General features: G+C 31.1%; 4 protein-coding genes across 4 annotated transcripts; 1 reads left to right on the top strand and 3 right to left on the bottom strand.

Moving 5' to 3' along the window:
* Nucleotides 1-124: 124 nt before the first annotated feature.
* LOC120262375 (putative 12-oxophytodienoate reductase 11) lies at nucleotides 125-2,449 on the bottom strand. Its single transcript, XM_039270474.1, has 5 exons — nucleotides 2,307-2,449; nucleotides 1,506-1,646; nucleotides 1,301-1,431; nucleotides 1,026-1,202; nucleotides 125-792 (listed from the first exon to the last, which is right to left on the bottom strand). Exons 1-5 carry the CDS (start codon nucleotides 2,363-2,365, stop codon nucleotides 200-202), a joined length of 1,101 nt encoding a protein of 366 aa, XP_039126408.1. The 5' UTR covers nucleotides 2,366-2,449; the 3' UTR covers nucleotides 125-199.
* Nucleotides 2,450-2,548: 99 nt separating this feature from the next.
* Nucleotides 2,549-4,146, bottom strand: LOC120262376 (12-oxophytodienoate reductase 1-like). The gene is made up of 5 exons (XM_039270475.1): nucleotides 4,009-4,146; nucleotides 3,778-3,918; nucleotides 3,574-3,704; nucleotides 3,357-3,500; nucleotides 2,549-3,269 (listed from the first exon to the last, which is right to left on the bottom strand). The coding sequence occupies exons 1-5, from the start codon at nucleotides 4,065-4,067 to the stop codon at nucleotides 2,671-2,673; spliced, it is 1,074 nt and encodes a 357-aa protein (XP_039126409.1). The 5' UTR covers nucleotides 4,068-4,146; the 3' UTR covers nucleotides 2,549-2,670.
* Nucleotides 4,147-9,283: 5,137 nt separating this feature from the next.
* LOC120261517 (agamous-like MADS-box protein MADS1) lies at nucleotides 9,284-16,322 on the top strand. Its single transcript, XM_039269436.1, is given in 10 exon segments — nucleotides 9,284-9,466; nucleotides 9,841-10,040; nucleotides 13,162-13,243; nucleotides 15,183-15,247; nucleotides 15,365-15,464; nucleotides 15,561-15,602; nucleotides 15,694-15,735; nucleotides 15,815-15,876; nucleotides 15,878-16,017; nucleotides 16,110-16,322. Coding segments are annotated over 8 exon segments (702 nt in total). The 5' UTR covers nucleotides 9,284-9,466; nucleotides 9,841-9,858; the 3' UTR covers nucleotides 16,005-16,017; nucleotides 16,110-16,322.
* A 3-nt stretch (nucleotides 16,323-16,325) lies between these two features.
* Nucleotides 16,326-18,655, bottom strand: LOC120261519 (glycine-rich cell wall structural protein). The gene is made up of 3 exons (XM_039269437.1): nucleotides 18,463-18,655; nucleotides 17,359-17,536; nucleotides 16,326-16,694 (listed from the first exon to the last, which is right to left on the bottom strand). Exons 1-3 carry the CDS (start codon nucleotides 18,593-18,595, stop codon nucleotides 16,604-16,606), a joined length of 402 nt encoding a protein of 133 aa, XP_039125371.1. The 5' UTR covers nucleotides 18,596-18,655; the 3' UTR covers nucleotides 16,326-16,603.
* Between the last annotated feature and the right edge of the window lie 1,707 nt (nucleotides 18,656-20,362).

Below are 20,362 nucleotides of genomic sequence, written 5' to 3'. Positions count from 1 at the left end.
GGTGAAGCCCAAATGACTTTTCTAGGTGAGTTCATTGTAGTTCATGTACAAGCAACAAAAAGGTATTCAAATGATGAGACAGGTATTGTAAATGGTAAACAGAACTAACAAAGTATGTTGAAGATTTGTTCTTGCATCAATGACAATCAAATTCAAGAATGCCAACTTATTTCAATAACAATTCAAATATAAATGTGCACTAAGCATCAGATTTAAGAAATGGATAATCTGTGAATCCAACAACTGAATCAGGAACGTAGAAAGTAGACCTGTCATACTGGTTTAGAGGAGCATTCAACTCAAATCTCCGAGGTAGATCAGGATTGGACAAGAACCATCGACCGTAAGCAACCAAGTCTGCATAATTATCGGTGATTGCTTTGTTACCTTCTTCTCTGTTGTATCCTCCAGCAACAATAAATGTTCCTTTGAAAGCATTTCTCATTGGGAGAAGATTGTGCGGTACTTCAAGTCTTTCGCCAACTGTAATCATCCTAGGCTCCACCATATGACAGAACAGAATCCCGAACTTGTTCAATGAACTGGCCATGTAAAGACCAAGAGCTTCGGGGTTTGAATCCCCGGATTCCATGTAGCTGGCATAAGGAGAGAGCCTGATGCCAACCCTGTCAGCTCCAATTTCATTAACAACAGCTTCAACCACTTCAAGCGGGAAGCGACACCGGTTCTCCAGACTTCCACCGTATTTATCAGTGCGATCATTGACACTGTCCTTCATGAACTGATCAAGTAGATACCCATGTGCGCCATGGATTTCGACTCCATCAAAACCTGTACACATGCATCACAAAATATGAAATTGACACCTTTCATTGTACATTTTCCCCATGGTCAGATTCAGTTTGATCATATCTGATGTATTTTTGTTGACCAGTTCTTGAAAATTTGAAATCAATCAAATAAAGTAATTTTTTTTTTTTTGCTTTTGAGGCATTGACCAAATATTTGTACAAGTTCTTCAAATAATATCTTTTCAACTACCGAAGAGGAGGAATCATTCTTACCTGCTTCAATAGCGTTTCTTGCAGCAATTCTAAAATCATTGACCACCAAAGGAATCTCTTCTGTCGACAACCGACGAGCAGGGGAGAATTCAGCAACATCTGTGCCATTGGCTCGTTTTTGCGGCTTCAATGGCTTGTCCGTGCATGAAATTGGAGCCTGTCCGTTAGGCTGAAAACCTACATGTACAATTTAATGAGTTTATCAGCAACAAATCTTACACCAATCTATGTCTATTCTCCACTGCAGCAATGCAACAAACACTAAATAAGCATACCATAATTGGAAACCCTCCCAACATGCCAAATCTGGCAAAAGAAGATGCCACCCTTCTCATGTACTGCATCCACAATAGGCTTCCATGCTTCCACTTGCTCTTTAGTCCAAATGCCGGGTGTATTTGGATATCTGATATACAACCAAAACCATTGCAATCTCAAATAATGATCGAAAAGTTATATTTGCTTTGTCAAATACTTTACCCTTGTGCGGTGTCTGAGACTCCGGTGGCCTCAGTGATCAAAAGGCCCCCTTTCGAGGTCCGTTGGGAGTAATACAAGATGGCATGTGGCTGAGGAATATTGCCGAAGGACCTCTGCCTTGTCAATGGTGCTAGAACCACCCTGGGCATATTCAACAACTATGACAACATAAACATCACAAATTTGATAGCATAACAACAAGATTTCAACAAGAGCTCTCAATTTCTGCAAATTTTTGGTTTGTAAGATGATTTCACTGTTAGTTCCATGTTGTCTGTTCATGGATTGCTTAAAAATAGAAGGATTAAAAATAAAAGGATGTCAACTTGTCTTTAAATTCTTCATCAAAGAAGCTATATGACAATACCAGCAAAACATCAATCAGAACTTTGGCAAAAACTCTCTTTTTTCTGCAAAATTCTTGTTCATCAACTCTTTTCACTGTATGATCTATATGCTGCATAGATTTTGCCATTCTAGAAGAATACTTAAAAAAGTGCCAAGTTGTCAAATGAACACATTCACCATCAAAGAATAATAAGCAATCTGACAACACTTGAATAGCAATCAGATCTCAATAATAATATATATATATATATATATATAAAAAGCTCTAATTTTTTTCTGCAAAATTGTACTTGATAAATGGTGTCATTGTTCATCTTAATTTATACAACCACAAAAACAGCGCACAACAAGGGCAGTAACAAAGACAAGATGCCACTTTCTCTATAAATGTTTCGACAAAGAAACAAGAGAGAGGGAGAGAAGAAAAAAAGCACATGGATTTGAACCACTGACCTGTGAGAAAGGTTAAACTTTCCCATCTGGTATGGAGTCATGAGTGGGATTGGCTCCATCTCCTACTCTTCTCCTCTCTTTGTCAAGAATAAAGAATCCTCTTAGCACAACTTAATAGTATAAGGTTGGTTTCAAAGAACACCCTGATTAACATTTCCATGTGGTTCACTGTCAGCAAATGACAACCATTCATTCTTCCTAAAGATCAACAACTTCCAAAGGTATTCTCTTGCAAAACGCAAGTGTTATACGATCTTCTACTATGACGGAAAAAAAGGCTCATTTTGTCTCAATACACATCATTCATTTGAAAATTATTAAATTAGTGGTTTTCATACAACCACATAGAATTAAAATTTATAAATCAATTAAAGGTTTGATTTTTCTCACAAGAATCATCTTCAAGAAATGGATAATCAGTGTATCCAAGAACAGGATCAGAGGAGTAGAAAGTAGTTCTATCATACTTGTTAAGACAAGCATCAAGTTCAAATCTTTTTGGAAGATCAGGATTAGCCAAAAACAATTTTCCAAATGCCACTATGTCTGCACCTCCCTCCTTCACCACCTTGTTCCCTTCTTCTCTATCAAAACCCCCTGCCACCATGAATGTTCCCTTGAAAGTTTCCCTCATGGCTGGTAGAAGATGAAGACAAGAACTGCTTCTTGTCTTTATGACATGGCAATAGAGAATTCCATACTTGTTCAAAGTAGCAGCCATGTAGAGCCCAAGTCCTTGAGGATTTGAGTCTCCACTCTCCATGAAATCCTCAAATGGTGACAGTCTAATCCCCACTCTATCACCTCCAATTTCATCAACAATGGCTTCCACTACCTCCAATGTTAGCCTGCATCTCTTCTCCAAGCTCCCTCCATACTCATCTTCTCTGTCATTGATGTTGTCCTTCATGAACTGCTCCAGTAAGTGCCCAAATGCTGCATGAATCTCCACTCCATCAAAACCTGGAACAAAACTGTTTGTATTAGCATAACATCAGAGGAGCCTAAAAAAATTTTAAGAAAATTTTTTTTTTAAAAAAAGAGACTTGCCAGCTTCGATGGCATTCCTTGCAGCAACTCTGTAATCAGTGATTAGTTGAGGGATTTCATCAATTGTTAACTTCCTTGGAGGTGAGAAACCTTTGATTGGCTTATCAGTGCTTGAGATTGGTGCTTTCCCATTTGGTTGGAAGTCTATATAGATGTAAATATATATTCTCATATAAACTATCCTTATGTGTAATAGAACTAAGGTCTAGCTTCATACCATTGTTTGAGATTCTTCCCATATGTCCAAGTTGGCAGAAAAAGATGCCACCTTTCTCATGAACAGCATTAACAATTGGTTTCCATGCTTCAACTTGTTTTTTGCTCCAGATTCCAGGGATGTCTTTGTACCTTCATGAGGTTTTTCAGAGTTTTAGAACTGAGAATCATTGAGGATATTAATCAGTTTTAGTTAACTAATTACCCAATTCCAGTCTGAGAAATGGCAGTGCCTTCAGAGATTAGAAAACCACCAGTTGTTGTTCTTTGTGAGTAGTATAAGATTGCATGTTTCTGAGGAATGTTTCCATATGATCTCTGTCTTGTTAATGGAGCTAGAACTATCCTGCAATTCCATTAATGAATGAACATACAAAGATTAAACTGTTTTTTTTTTTTTTTATAACTGATCAAGGTTGTTGAATTGGGTGCATACCTGTGGGAAACATCAAAATTTCCCATTCTGTATGGACTAAGAAGAGGGATTTGATCCATTACTGAAAAACTAGTGTTTTGTTTTCTGATGTTAATATTAGATATAAAAAGGGAATTAGTGCAATGTGAGAAGCATGGAGGCTTTTCCTAGTTCAATGGTTGTTTATGTCAGCAATGATCAAAGCAGGTGAGATTATGAAATTTCATGAGTTTTTCAGGTGTGGACTTGCTGGTCTTTGTTTTTTTGACTTTGAATTTAACCATGATGTCATGAATGATCTTTAATTTCTGAAGAAAAACGTTTTCTTTTTTGTTTGTACCAATTCAGTTTCATGCATCATGGTTAGAATTTCTGCAATTTAACTGCAAATTAAACAGTTGAATGTTATCGCAGATGTGACAAAATAACAAAATGAAATCTTTAGCAGAATGAGATTATTAAATATTATATAGAATTGTATTCTTTGAGAGTATAATTTATAACTCAATATAGCCATCACATTTCCAAATAAATGAGGATCTTCTCAGAACTTGTTAAACAGTAATATTGCAAACTTCTTAAACCACAGGAGATCAAACAGAACAAAGTTGATTTTTTATTTCCCTGCATCATTAAAAGTTGAATCAATAAAAAAAGGATCAAAAAGTCAAGTGCATAATCAAGTTACAGCAATCACCAACAAAAATCAAGCACATATTCAATTGAAAAATTAATAAAAGCAAAGAATCTCATTCTGTTTCATTGATGTAATGAATCAATTCTGATAATTCATTGATACAGAACATCCAAAACTGCACTCCCTCTCAATGCTAACACATCAAATGACAAGTGATGGGATGTGAGACTTCACATTGCATTCTCCATCCAATCAAAGTCATGCTTGTTCATCATATTCTTATTCTTTTAAGGTTGACCAAAGTTTAATGTTCATGCTAAAGTTGTCCTCACCAAAAACCTTTCCCTTTATTTTATTTTATTTTATTTCTGATGATAAGCCAATCATGCTCAATTCTATTCTTGTTGAACAACCATTAGGAAAAAAAATTTCAAAATCTTACAGTAAACTAATGCAAGAAGTTGAGTTACAAGATTGAAAATCATATATAGATATCCTTTTCCTCTGGTCCACCATTGTTTCATGCATTGGTGTTCTGTTCATCTTTTAAGTTTGTGAGAGAAATTTATGCTGTTTAGCTAAAAAAAGCAATGAATGTGACTCTTTCTCTCTCTCTCTCCATCTTTCTCTCCTGTGAATTCCATGTGATTTGATAAGTATGTGGGACATATAAATTGTTACAACTCTGACAAAACAACCATATATTCAATGTGTTCAGTTTTGTTTCACTAAAACAAGTTTAATTATCATATAATATAGTTTTACACCACCATCAAAGCAGGGAAAAAAAATCTTGACATAAAGGAATTAGATCTATGAGACATATCTTTACCAAAAACAAGAAGCATGAAGTTTCATCACCATATTGTGCTAAAATGCTTCTTAAGAAACAAAGTTTCAGTAGCATAAGAATAGCAAAAAGGCATCCAAAGAAGCAATAAATGAGTAGGGACTAGGTATTGGAACTTGGAACAACTCATATTTCATCAATGGAGAAATCCTGCATGTAAGTTTCTCAACCTTGGCAAGTTAGACAGAGAGAGAGAGAAAGGTGGTCCATGCAAGAGAGGTTGCAATAAAGGAATGTAGTGGGGGTGTTGCATCAAAGTTAATGAGGAAAAAGAGATGGTGCAACCACAAACTTGTGGTCCTTTTACCATCTCTCAACTATATGTTTTTAGGTGGTTATTTTAACTTAATTGGTTCACTAACTTAAAGTGGAAATCATAACAAATTTAGTACAACATGTTAAATTTTGACAACTATAACGATAAGGTACCTAAATACCAATACTGTTTGTACACGAATTAAAAGAACATATATAAGATAACGAATGAAAACGTGGAATACACTCTTTGTTTATTGGTTACGGGTCAAACATCTTATTAATTATTAAATGGAATAAGATTTGTTGTTGTTGTTATTGTTATTCTTCTTGGATGAATTTTGGAGAAGTTTTATTTTGAAATAAATTAATGTAACACCATTTCACAGAAGGAAAATAATGAAAAAAAATTGTTAAATTTGTTAATTATCGATAAATATTATGATATATAGAGTACCTATACTAATATCATGTGTACATCAATCTACATGTATGATTTGGACTAGGAATAAGAGCTCTTAGCCTCTTTATTTTTAGATTGAGCGTAATAAGTTATTTCTTATTATTTTTGGATTGTTTGTGTCTAAATCACAAAATTAATGGTCTTTATCCATAATAAAAAAATTTATACATTTCAACGTAGTTAATTTGAATTTCAGTCTAAATTTATTTCTTATTTTTTATTCAAACATCGTTTCAAATTTTAGATTTTCAAATCGCTCAACATAATCTTAGGATGATTAATCCACCTAGTGATTGTTTTTTTTAATATCACTTGTGCCTTTTATTGACTGATGTTTTGCTTCGTTTCAATTTCACTTTCCTCTCGGTGGATTGTTTGGCCTCTTTTCATATTTTATCGTATTTGTTTTTCTAGTTCTTTTTCTCTTCCCGCTTTTTATCATGATAGTATAAAGTGTTATTTTTAATAAAATGGTGGTCTATTTATTTTTATTAAAACAAAAATTGTTCAACCAAAGACAAAACTCTTATAATATAAATTTTCCATCCGTGTAATCTCAAGTATATGGAATGTAAATATAGGTTTGAAATAGGTTGAAAATGGAAGGAAAAGAAGCAATGCAAGTGTCAGTAGAGGAAAGAACAATATGCCAAAAAGGAAAGGGGGAGATGTGTGTGTGTGTGTAGTAGATTCTATGGTTCAGCTCTTTGTGTGACGTTTTGTTATTAGTGGACAATGGAAATGGGAAAGGGAAAGCAATGGCCAATATCACTGATTTTAGGCTTCCCATTGCTCCATATGGAATGTGCAATGCTGGCCAAGATCTTCACATGCCAATCAATTTCCTCATCTCGCCCTCTTTTCCTTCCATCCTTTTCAATGCTCTATGGATTCATATCTACTTTATTTTTCCATATATATATATATATATATATTGATAATTATGTAAAAAGTCTATTTGTTATATTTGTGAATTATGAGAAAATAGGTAGAGGGAAAAAAAACCCACCTTGATATTTTGTGTAGCATTCTTTTTTATGGTTCTCTTCATGATTTTTGACTTCTATTTTAGAAGAAATTTTTTCATATATATCTTAAAATTTTGAATGTATATAAAAGATTTCATATGAATCGACTGGATAATAAGACTTTTTGTGTAAATTGTGTTATGTGTTCTATAATGAATGTAGACTCCTTTGGGTTTTTTTCTTTGTATATATCTTAAAATTTCTAATGTATATAAAGGTTTCATGTGAACCGATTGAATAATAAGACTTTCGTGTAATGTGTGTTATCTGTTCTATAATGAATGTAGACGCCTTTAATATTTTCTTTGTTAAGCTAGGTAGATGTCATGGCATCTAGATTTTTCTCTAAGACGGTGGTTTTATATTTGTTACTTAGCATAGATTAATTATATTTTGATATGCTTGAGAATAAGTTTTGTATTGGTTAGCGTAGATTATATTGTCTAGGTTTTATATTTGTTGCTTAGCATGATTTTATATTGGTGGTATTTTGATACTATTACATTTGGAATAAGTTTTTCTCATTGGTTAATTAACTCGAATGTTATAATTAAACTTTATGATAGATTGAGAATATAATGAAATAATTAACATGTGTTAACATATATATGATACTCAAAATTTTAATTTATATATCACTAATCATATTGACTTTCTTTTATATTTCTTCTTATTTATTATTAATATTAACAAAATCTATATATGATTAAAAGCTCCATTATTTAATGGTTATGTGCAAAAATCAAGGGAAAAAATCAATATTCATAACATATATAGAGATTAAATTTGTCTGATAGAAAATTTAGAGATTAATTTTCTTACAAATATTTTTTAAATAATAGTAATTAATTTTTTTTTAATGTTTCTTCATCATGAAATTTATTGAAAAAATAATTTATTTAATGTAATAAAAAAATCATGATTTCTTAATCATATGAACTCTCTCCCAATCATGACTTTAACAAATTAGAATTATATATTTTTTAATTTCTTTTTACTTTTTTAAAATTAATTATTTGATAAGTAATTTAGAAAGAATTCATTTGCCATAAATTTGCCAATTCTAGTGATAATTGACTAGTTATTTTTCTTGACTTGACTTCTTTGAAATTCTAAGATTCCTGAAGAAAAAAAAATAAAATAAAATAAAACGAACCACTTCTATTTATTTATTTATTTCAAACCATTCAATTTGATTAAAAAGAATATTTTTGTTTTTTACAAAAGTGGCAAATACTATCAAAGGGATAGGCTGATATAGAAGTATATTTGATTTGACGATTTTTTAGAGATATATCTTTCTAATAGAGGGAGAAAATATTGTTCCTCCCATAGAGGATCCACATTATGATCAGCAAATAACTCTAATGAACAATACTAAATCTCTAGTGTACTGTACATGAATAATACTGTATAAGCATGGTTTTAAACTCTCATCCTCTTATACACTTTGTGGTGAAAATTATTGAATTATAAGTGTTTTCTCAAAAACATTTTTCACACAGCACACCAGATTTGAAAACAAAAACTAACAATTTTAACAATAAAAACTTTGTTTGATCTAAAATTATCACATTGTGTGAAAGTCAACCCTAATTAGATTTTGATCCCTCATATGCCATAATTAAAGTTTAATTCAAATATAGTTTATTTATTTATTTTTTATTTATTTTACCTTAAATCAACCTAACCAAATGAAATTTTTTTTTATAAAAAAAGTCAATAAATAAATGAAATAAAACAAAGTGGAAATACAAGTTATTCCACTGGATCCAGATAAGCAAGTGCGTTCCTGCGGGTCACAGGAAATGAGCTGGCAGGCACGTGCGGAGGGAGTGAGTGAAAGCTCTTCTTGGCTATCGCTTTCGCCCGCGCGCTTTCACAACCACGGCACCCGCTCTCTCTGATAACCTGTTCCTCAAGAACCTCATCTTCTCTAACATAGTCCAAAGACAACACCTAAAAGGGTAATTGTGGAAATATGCCCTTATTTTTTGTACTTTACGGGAAGAACAGTATAAGTAATGAAGGTGAAGAGGTGCAAGATAATGAGAAGAGTTGGATTGAAAAAGAGAAATCATCTGGTCGGAAAGCGCAGGCCCATGCAGTGGCTTTTATGTAACTCGTTTTCCACCCTCGGAATTCGCGGAACTCGACCAGGAAGTGGACTTACCGGAATATCAACTCTCTCTCCACTTCCACACATACACAGAGGAAAACGAGGAGGTTGATCATCGATATTTCTGGTGAGGAAACTGATCAGAGTTGGTGGTTTTCATCATTTGTTTTTCGGGGGTTTTTTTTTATTTTTTTGGATTTTTGGAGTTTGAGGATGATCTAAGACCATGTGTGGTTTCTGTTTTTGTTTTACTGTAGGAAAAAAGATATCTTTTTCTGGTTTCTAATCCAAAGTTTCCATCTTTTGTATGTTTTGATCTTTTCTTTAATTTCTTTCAGTTTGGTTTTCAGAAACTTTGGTTTTGTTTGTTTGTTTGTTTGTTTGTTTGTTGTTCCTTAAGAAGATCTTCTTGATTAGAATTCTTTTCTTTTTATTGATTTGTTCTTGTGTTGTCTGTGTGTTTTTTAGAAAGAAAAAAAATAATGGTTTTGATTTGGTTAGTGAAAGAAGGAAGTGAAGATGGGAAGAGGAAAGATAGAGATAAAGAGGATTGAGAACACTACAAACAGGCAGGTGACATTCTGCAAAAGAAGGAATGGACTTCTGAAGAAAGCTTATGAACTTTCTGTTCTTTGTGATGCTGAGGTGGCCCTCATAGTCTTCTCCAGCAGAGGCCGTCTCTATGAATACTCAAACAACAAGTAAACCCTAACTAAACTTTCCTTTCTATATATTGTTTTGCATATATATATATATATATATATATGCATGAAAGTATATATATATATATATATATTTATAGTTGAGAAGAAAACATGATGAGAAAGTATTTATGATTGTTGGAAAGAATAAGGGGTTGGTTGTCTTCATTCATTCACTGTTTGATATATCCTCACTCTTTGCCTGCTTTCAAATCATGTTTGTGATCTTTGTTATAGTTTGGTCTTCTCATGTCCTCTCTTTCCTTTCAAGTGACAGAAACTGGTGTTGTGATTTGAGTGGTGGTGGGGTTGATTGTGCTTGCCTTTGTGGATTGTTTGTGGTTTTGTAAGTGTGTCTTGGGGAGTGTGCTTGATGATGATAACCATTTCACTATTCACTTGACCTTAAAAAAGACTGTACCTTGTGGTTTGCTTTTCTTTTGAGAAGAAGAAACCTTAACTTCATCGTCTGGTGCTGGAGATATACAGATATGTTGGATATGATGGTTATACAGAACAAAAAGGGTTTTTGGTTTGCAGTTTCTGACAATCCATTAAAAATATATGCATGCATGATTCATACATAGAAACTATATATATATATATTATATATTATATATATTTGTGCATTGTTTTCACCACCTTTGTTTTTAATGTTTTTATTGGTCTGAAGAACAAGACATGTATATATTGAATAATGCTTCATGTGAAATGGGCCAGAAATATTCTTTTTTTCTTGCCAATATTTGGAAATTAATTAAGGAGTTAATTAGAGTAGTCAATCTGTAAGTATTGTTGGTTAATTAATTAGATCTTGAAAGAATGTTGCATGACTTATTCAAAGAAATATGTGCATGCATTGCGTGTCTTTTGATTTTATTGGTCTTATTCAAGAATAAGAGATTGGCAACACTTAATCTGAAATAGTTCAGATGTATTTTTTTTTTTCATTTCAAAGTTTAAAATTAAGGAGTTAATATGATTAGTAAATCTTCAAGTATATGTTTCGGTTTGATTTTCTAACAAATTCGTGATTAATCCATTTTATTAAAACAAAAATCTTCAATTATAGTTGGCTAATTAGATGTTGAAAAGAATGCATGTGTCATTCATAGAAATATATGTATTTGTATTGCGTGCTTTTGTTTTATTGGTCTAAAGAACAATATATGTATATATATATTGGATTATGCTTCATGTAAAATATATAGTTCACAGTATTACTTTTTTTTTATTTTCAATGTTTGAAAATTGAGTTAATTTGATTGGTAAATCTGTGACTACTTAATTTAATGAAACTAGAATAGAATGCATAAGTCATTCATAGACATATATGCTTGCAATGTTTGATTGGTAAATCTGTGACTACTTTAATGAAACTAAAATAGAATGCATAAATCATTCATAGACATATATGCATGCATTGCACGCCATTGTCTTTTTTAGTCCAAAGAAAAAGACATTTATTTGATAATGCTTCATGTTAAATAATTTCTAAATATTCTTTTGTGTTTTCTTTTCAAGTGGGAGAAAGAACTTAAATCCTTCAGTAAGTAATTGTTGTTGCCTAGCTCTTGAAAAAGGAATATATACATACATATATGTGTATATATATGTATGTTTTTTTTGAAAACTGCATGCATGATTAATTCATAGAAATAGAAATATATATATATATATATATACATGCAATGTTTTCACTACCTATGCTTTGATGGCTTAATGCTTTGTTTTCCTTCTAGTAGGTGATAAAGCATGTATCAGTAGAGAATAATATGCTTTTTAACAACTAACTCTCTTGATAAATGTATTATGTATGTAAATACACATCTATATGTATGTATGGATAAATGTTTCACAATCACATATTATCGATCTCTACTCATTATCAATCTCATAGAACTCTTTTTATTTCATTGTTCATTTATTTATTTATTTTAATGTACTTGTTATTTATATTATCTCAATTAGTTTTCAATTCACATTTTATAAGCAAGTTATTCTCTTTATCAATGTCATAAAACTCTTTTTGTTTCACCAATCATTTTTCTTTTTTCTTTACAATATTTTCTTTATATTTATTCTTTATGCTATATCACTAATTCACATTCCAAAAGCAAGTTGCACACTTTATCAATCTTGTAAAGCTCTTTCTATCTCATTGTTTATTTTTCTATCTTTTTTTATAGATCTTCCGGTTCTTCTCTATATTTATTTTTTATATTATGTCAATAAACTCTTCGGCTATTTTTGTCTAATCATCTTTCTTTTTTAATATTTGCATGCCTTTTATATCATTGATTCCATAATGTGAATGAGAGCTTGATGAAATAACATAAAAATGAGTATAAAAAGAAGAATCGTATTCACCAAAATAGGCACAAAACTATAAATATTAATTAAATGTCTTTAATAATCCTAATTGAAAATTGTCCTTTGTTCTCATTTTTGTTGTAAGCACTTATGATTGAAATGAATGATCCACATTTACATAATAAATTTTCCTTTCAAGCAATCTCATTGCATGTAGAATAATTTGAAATTTTGAATATCAACTTCTCAAGTAAACATAAGACCTTAAAGTTAAATCATCTAATAACAAACACTAGAATAAAGGAATTAATAATTTAGATCAGGATTTAAATTTTGAGTTATTCTATTACAATGGAACCAAAATGTATATCAAAGAAATCAAAAGATGGTATATATATATATATATATAACAAGTCTAAAAGAAAGAAAGAAAAACTTAACATTTATCTAAACATATTAATAAATCCAATGCTTTCCAACATCTGAGGGGTGACTAGTGCTTCCATAGTTCCTTCTGCTGTCTCACAATTTTTATTTTTATTTTTATTTTTTGTATTCTGTTGTTGTTTAGCATATTGTTAATTTGTATGCTGTTGTTGTTAATCTCCACTGCTAGTGCACTTCTAATTTCTGGTTAGTTTTTTTTCTCTCTCTCATTTTTTATCCTGTTGGGCTTTATTTTATACTCAGTCTAATATATGTAGTTTATCTATTTTATTTATAAAATGCTATTTTCTTAAAAAATGAATAGTTATCTTATCTTAAGCTTTTGCATCACAAAATTATATGAAAATTGTTGATATTTCAGCATAAAATCAACCATTGAGAAGTACAAGAAAGCATGTGCTGCAAATTCAAATTCCGCTGCAATCATAGAAGTTAACTCTCAAGTAAGTGTTATTAACTTCATTAATTTCTCTTTTAATTTCTTTATATATATAACACTAGTGAGTTTAATTACTTGAATGCTTGAATTTATCTTCCTAACTTCATATTGTTTTCTTTAAGAAAACTTCCATCTTATTGTTTCTTTCCAATTTTTTTTCTGCACAAACATGAACATAAATCTTGAACTTGATTGAGTTTTGCATGTTTGCATGTTGCTACTCCAACTGTCAATTTTATTTGAATATGAGTATTCAATGATTCATGCATGATTTAGTAGAAACTTTAGTTATTGAGATTCATTTGGTATTGTTTGGATATCAACATTATATATATGAGATGAAAATATTAGCCATATTGTTATAAATAAAATATAAAAAAAAACAAACAGTTTCAAATAATGGCATGATATTATTAGCTTTTAAATCTAAACTATTCTAATAGATTTTTAAGGTTTATATATGTGTATATATATATAATCCCTGAAAAAATACCTGAAATTACAGATGCATTCTTATAAAATCTCTCCTATATATTTATATGTATATTTGTGTGTATGTACACCTTAGGTCTGTTTGATAAGTGAAAAAAATGAGGGACATGACATTTCCTTGTTTGATTTGCAATTGTGTTTAGGGTACATCACAACAATATGGTTGAGAACATCACAAGTTGAAAAAAATTTGTCCCATCAAAACCATGGTACAAGTTTTAAGTTATGGGACAACACAACAAAAGTTAATTTTGTCCATTTCAAATCCAAAAATTACAACAATTAATCAAAACCGGATCCTAACCACAAAAATTTTATGCTCTACCAATCTCATCCACCGCCGTGAACCTCCTTCGCTCCCTCCTTTCCCGGCCTTCCCCTCCGCCACGCACTCTTCTCCTCTTCAAATCTCTCTCCTTTTTCTCTTTTCTTTCTTGCTTTCTTTTCTCTTTGAGAGTTCTAGGGTTTCCGGGCACTCTCCGAGATCTACCAGTTTATGCAAAATTTTTAGGTTTATTTGTTAAGTAAAAAAAGATTATTATGTTTTAGATCACATACTTCTTATATCTAATTATAATAAATATATTCTATCTTGTGAATTATTAGTTAAAAATATCAAGATAATTAGTTTTTTAATAAGATAAGAAATGTTAGCAAAATTTATAATATATTTTTCATAAGTAATTAGTAGTTAATATATTTAAAAATTAAAAAAATATATTTGTGCTATGTAATTTTAAAATATTTTTTTTTTACAATTTTTATTCCAAAACAACATAAGAGTATATAGAAGGTATTACAGTAATTATATATATAATTGTCTTATACTAACTTTATATTGTCTTTGAATATCAAACGAGGCACAAGACAAGCACTTGTGATGTAGTACAAGAACTTGTGATGTGTTGTACTTTTATACTGTACCTTTGTGAGAATCAAACAGACCTTGAGTTAACGATAATTTAATTCGTTAATTCACTTTATCCTTTTACTTCGTTCTCATTATAATGCCTTAAAATTTTTAATATGTCAAATATTTTTATTAAGTGTATAAATATAGTAATTATATAAATTAATATATTTTTGAAAAATAAATTTATTCCATACATAGTTATAACATATATTTCACAAAATATACATATAAAAACCACCCTCACATTAGAAGGATTGTAACTCTTTTTCTTTCCAAGTGCGAACATATATTTCACAAATATACATATTAAAACCACCCTCACATTAGAAGGATTGTAACTTTTTTTATTCCAAGTAGGAGATTGAGAGATCAACTCCATCTTATCAAAACATTAGTTGAAGTGAGAGGTTTGTCGACATTATCAAAAAATATATATATATATATATATATATAAGCTATAAGAGATATTTTAGTTATTTTTATTCATTATTTGAGTACAATATTTGTTAAAAAGCCCTCAATTTAATTGTTATTGCAGCAATATTACCAACAAGAGGCAGCAAAACTTCGCCACCAAATCAACATTCTGCAGAATGCAAACAGGTAATTAATTTGCCAAGCGTTTGTCATTAACAAAATAATTAAATTCCATAATCATAATTAACATACTCAATTATCTTAATTATCTTCTCAACATAGATCAATTTTGCTGTTTTTCAGGCACTTGGTAGGTGAAGCTCTTGGTTCTTTGAGTGTCAAAGAGCTCAAGCAACTTGAAAACAGACTTGAGAGAGGCATTGCAAGGATTAGATCAAAGAAGGTAAAGTAAAAAAAACTGAAATTTCATTAACATAATAATAAAGTTACTAATTTCCTTTTATTTTTTCTAACAAACAATTTCTGCTATTTCAATCAGCATGAGTTACTCTTTGCTGAAATTGAGTACATGCAGAAAAGAGTAAGCCCTTTTGAATCCTTCAATCCTTGTTATGATTTCTCTTTGAATAATGCAATGTTCGACGTATTTCTTAAGTAATCTGTAATTTCAGGAAGTTGAGCTTCAAAATGACAATATGTATCTCAGAGCAAAGGTAAAAAAAAAACATTGAAATGTACATGTCTGTTCTTTACTTGTCAAAGAGATTCGAATTTTTATTTCTGCTGAATTAGATATCGGAGAATGAGCGGGTGCAGCAAGCGCGAATCGTGCAAGCCGGGGCAGAGTTTGACACTTTTCCCAACTTTCGACTCGAGGAACTACTACCACATTAACATGCTGGAACCAACACCACACTACTCAAACCAAGATCAGACAGCTCTGCATCTTGGGTATGAAGCTAAAGATGATCAAGCTGCATGAAAATTATATAAGAGTATGTGCTTTTCTGCTGAATATAAATGAGAGTTTCATTGTGTTTGATGATCGAAAATAACATGGTTGTGAATTGTCACTATGTGCATGCAGGTAACATGAAGTCTATGCACTCATGGCTACTGAAAAGTTGAGCTTGGTGAGAGCAACTGTGTTGTGTTGTGGTATTCTTTACAGTGAAATAATCCATCACTGCAGTAGCAATGTGTGTTTTTTCTAGTTTTCACCAAGAACTCAAGTGATATAGTTCTTAGAAACTAAAACCTGATATGTCTGCAATAACATGACATTTCTGCTTGACATGAATGATGAATTTTCAACATAGTACAAATATTTGATTCAACATATACTTGACGTTTTTCAACAGTTAAGTCAGTTGTCTCGAGACACTGATAGCTTGACAAGGTTCTCAATCAAAAAACATAAGACCTAAACAGTGTTTCATGAAATGAAAAGATTATCATACCTAGACATTGATCATATTCAAAAGCAATGTTTTGACTTTGCATCAATCCTAATATGAAATATGAAAGCTTAGTACATGTCACTAGTAGTGCATCAACGGAGTGCTGTCCTTTGGCCTTAGTTCACCTCCACTTTCCCATTTCTCTTTTAGCAGCTCTTATCAGCTTCTTGGTGTTCAAGAAAAACTCATCAAGCATTGGCTCCATTCCTTCCCTGAAATTCAATGGTGAAAGTAGTGCAGAGTTGGGCAACATGTATGCACAATGATAGTGGCACCAAGAAGAACAAGTTCAAACACGACAAGAAGCTAAGGAAACTATAGTTGCAAATCTGAAATACAAATCGAAATACAATCTTTCACGACGATTATGTGCATAAGAAAAAGCTGAAAGTTAAAGGCTTTGAATAATTGGATGTCTAAGGAACACTTTCAGATTTTCCATCAGGATTTTTGTGTGCTCCATTGAACACAACGATTTACGTATGTTTAGCACAAGATAAAAGTTTATGATTCTTTCATGAAATCTGAAGCTATATACAAAGGTAAATCACCTGAAAAATTCTTTGGTCAATATGCATCTTCACAATCAGTGCAGGACAAAGGTTTATAAATACTTGTATGAAAACCAAAACAAAACTAATAAAGTAAACCACATCATGCAATGAAGTCTTTAGATATCCTGCAATTTGACCTTTTGGAGAAATCAGTAACTAGTAATTTATAGCATTTCTTGCAGAACAGAATTTATGTTTTTTTGTTGGACATTTGCGACTTATAACCGCATCACTAGTGCTAGGAAAAGGCACATGCAAATTCCAGGATATCAACAAAAATTGATTTATCGAATGACTCTCCAGCTGACAAAGAAGCACTTACAGATTTGCACGATTCCAAGGTCCGCCGCCCAATAGCTTTCCCACATTACTGTATTTCTGTTTGTCATCATACGCAATTCCCCTCCCAGCACCATAGCCAAAACCCATACCAATTCCACATCCAGCACCAAGTCCAAACCCGATTTTGAAACCGGGGACCCCAGCCCCCAAAGCGGCCCCTGTAGAGCAGGGAGTGAAGGCAATGCCAAATTTTCCATTAACATCAACAAATTAAGTAAAAAGAACTTCATAACCTTTACATTCTTCACCAATGACACATACTTAAAAAACTATATTAAGCCTAAAGCTATTAAAACATCGGTAATGATATTTGCACAAGCAGCATGTCCAAACTCAAGCATAACCATTCCTTTCTACTCAAGATGCGCAACACCATGTATAAACATTACAATGACAATTCAATGGGGAAAGTCTAATTTGTAGAAATCATGAGAAGCATTTGCAGGCGGCTCTTCTCCTTCTCTTCTAATTTGTGAAAAATAGCATTGCTTAGTTAACCATTGTCTAAGCAGTCTCTACCTTGCATTTCTACAGAGCAACAAAATTATTGGCAAAAGGAAGGAAATTAAATGAAATTTTAGTTATGCCGAGAAAATGAAGACCATAGAGAAGTCTAACCAGATAACTAGCATTGAGCCATAGTATTCAAACCTATTAATTTTTTAGAATTGTATAGATCAGGAAATGCAGGGAAAATAAATAAATAAATAATTCATGCATTCCTTTCACATACTAATTCATCTTATTTTCTTCATCCAGCCAAACACAGGAAAATGGCTTCCCTCTTCTCTTCTTTTCTTCCTCTCTTCCTCAATCAAAGCCTAACCCTAAAACCCTAAAACCCTAATTTACAAAATTCAATTTTGTAGTCTTTAAATCATCAACACATCAATCACAATCAACAAAAAACAAGGATTTTTCCCCAACAATGCACAATTGATCTAGCAAACAACCTCCACACCTAAATCATACATGATTTCATGAATTCAAATTATATCTCCTAAAAATAGAATTCGATTATAAATCCAAGAAAAATCACAGCACGAATGAATGGAAGCTTTAGATAAACCGGATAGATAGTTACCACCGAAGAGGCCGAACCCGAAGCCAACGCCACAGCCGGCGCCGATTCCGAACCCAGGGCCAAGCTTGCCGAGGTCCTGCATCTTCATCACCGGCAACCTCCACAGCAAACCCCTATCATCGTCTTCGCCCATCTCTCTCCCTCACCTTCTCCCTCACTCTCCCTCGTTGCCCTAGCTAGAATCATCTTTTTTTATAGAAATTCGTAAGAAAATTTAAAAACGTGATCAAATATCCCAGAAATTTCTTATCTTAATATTTATATAATAAAATTATTTTATACATATGGCTGATAATTCACGAATTTTTGAAAAAATTTTAATTTAGATATTGATATTTATATTTTGAGTTTCGAGAAAGTTATTTGCAAATAAAATAAAGTCATTCGTGATCAGGCTGTTTGATTGACGCATTAGTAGGGTAGTACTCTGTTTTTGATAAGAAATTGTGATTTATCTTTAAAAAATTTAATATTTTTTATTAAAAATAATTTTAATTATATTTCTCAGTCTAATTCATGTTTATAGTCCTCATTTTTTTGACTTTTTATGTACTTATACAGGATGATGTGATTTTTGCAAAGATTTAGCACATATTGGAGATAAGATTTGATATAATTCTTTGCATGTGACTATGCTGATATCTTCTCATTAGTTGAAATGTTTTTGACTTTTAATGTACTTATATAGGGGAAAAAATAATTATCTTTTATTGTTGACTATAAAAGTATGTGACAACATTGCATGTAAAAAAGTGAGAATTGTTCAGATTTGATCAACCGTACAAGATAACCATACACAATTTGAGTTATCTAAAATCAGGTAAATTTTTTATGTATGATTTTTTCATTGTATATTATTAATAAATAGCATTCTTGATATTCATTTCATTATGTTATGATTATGATCATCTTTTGGAAATAATGAACAAAATAGATCTTATCTATTTATCATATCAGGTAGCTAAAAGATATAATTCTTGATTTTTTTTTCTTCTAATGTTCTCTGTTGTCTTCTATGTTAGTCTTTTAGCATAAGCATATATGAGATAAATAACCTCTGTTCATACATGAGAAATAAGTTGGTGGAAAATTGTGTTATTGCCTATAGTCAAGTTATAATATCTAAAAAAAATTTAATTTTATATCATCTTTTAATGAAACAAGAAAAATTAAACATGATGTATAAATTTAGTTTTTTATTTTAGACCTAATTCATATTATCATCATTTTATTTTTGTAATAAATGATAAATTTATGTAAACAATCTGACTTTTTAATCACAAATTTATTTATTTTTTATTAATACAAAATTTCATTTATATATATATTGATTTTCAAATATCAAATTTAAAATGATACCAATTAAATCAAAATGTCAATTATGATGATATCCAAGTTTGAAGTGATATAAAATTTTATAAAATTTTTTAAAATAAACAATTATGACAATTATTTATTTATTTTAATTTCATAAAAATATAAAAAAACCATATTATAAAAGAATAAGATAGGGAAAAAAAAACATAAAGAAAAATTAATAGGGCATTAGGGAAGCAAGTGGGTTATCATATGCAAGAGCAAAGGAGAAAGTAATTTGATGCATTTTGGTTGGTTGGTTGTCTTAGAGCATGCACAAATATTGCATGCCCACAACGTTTTACTCTTCACTTTTTATTGTCTTTGGTGGCATCTCACATGCACTCACATGAGCATATATATATACATAACCAGTTGATATATATATATATATTAAAGGGATATATATTTTAAAAATAAATAAATAGGTCTTATATAAAAAGAGAGATAATAATTTAAACAAAATATATTTCCAAATAACCTCAAAAGATAAAAACCTAAAACAATAAAAAAGACCAAATAAAAGATATTACAATCACAAAAA

This window comes from Dioscorea cayenensis, chromosome 5 (genome assembly GCF_009730915.1).
Source record: "Dioscorea cayenensis subsp. rotundata cultivar TDr96_F1 chromosome 5, TDr96_F1_v2_PseudoChromosome.rev07_lg8_w22 25.fasta, whole genome shotgun sequence".
Taxonomy (NCBI): domain Eukaryota; kingdom Viridiplantae; phylum Streptophyta; class Magnoliopsida; order Dioscoreales; family Dioscoreaceae; genus Dioscorea; species Dioscorea cayenensis.
This window is presented reverse-complemented; position numbering and strand designations above follow the sequence as displayed.

What these genes read in the sequence shown, in the direction of transcription:
- LOC120262375 (XM_039270474.1), bottom strand. Translation starts at nt 2,365, where the DNA reads ATGGAGCCAATCCCACTCATGACTCCATACCAGATGGGAAAGTTTAAC. An exon ending in GTCTCAGACACCGCACAAGG is followed by an intron (nt 1,432 to 1,505) that starts GTAAAGTATTTG and finishes GTTGTATATCAG; the next exon opens with ATATCCAAATACACCCGGCA. An exon ending in TGGGAGGGTTTCCAATTATG is followed by an intron (nt 1,203 to 1,300) that starts GTATGCTTATTT and finishes TTGTACATGTAG; the next exon opens with GTTTTCAGCCTAACGGACAG.
- LOC120262376 (XM_039270475.1), bottom strand. Translation starts at nt 4,067, where the DNA reads ATGGATCAAATCCCTCTTCTTAGTCCATACAGAATGGGAAATTTTGAT. An exon ending in ATTTCTCAGACTGGAATTGG is followed by an intron (nt 3,705 to 3,777) that starts GTAATTAGTTAA and finishes AACCTCATGAAG; the next exon opens with GTACAAAGACATCCCTGGAA. An exon ending in AAGGAATGCCATCGAAGCTG is followed by an intron (nt 3,270 to 3,356) that starts GCAAGTCTCTTT and finishes GTTTTGTTCCAG; the next exon opens with GTTTTGATGGAGTGGAGATT.
- LOC120261519 (XM_039269437.1), bottom strand. Translation starts at nt 18,595, where the DNA reads ATGGGCGAAGACGATGATAGGGGTTTGCTGTGGAGGTTGCCGGTGATG. An exon ending in CGGGTTCGGCCTCTTCGGTG is followed by an intron (nt 17,537 to 18,462) that starts GTAACTATCTAT and finishes CCTGCTCTACAG; the next exon opens with GGGCCGCTTTGGGGGCTGGG. An exon ending in CCTTGGAATCGTGCAAATCT is followed by an intron (nt 16,695 to 17,358) that starts GTAAGTGCTTCT and finishes ATTGAATTTCAG; the next exon opens with GGAAGGAATGGAGCCAATGC.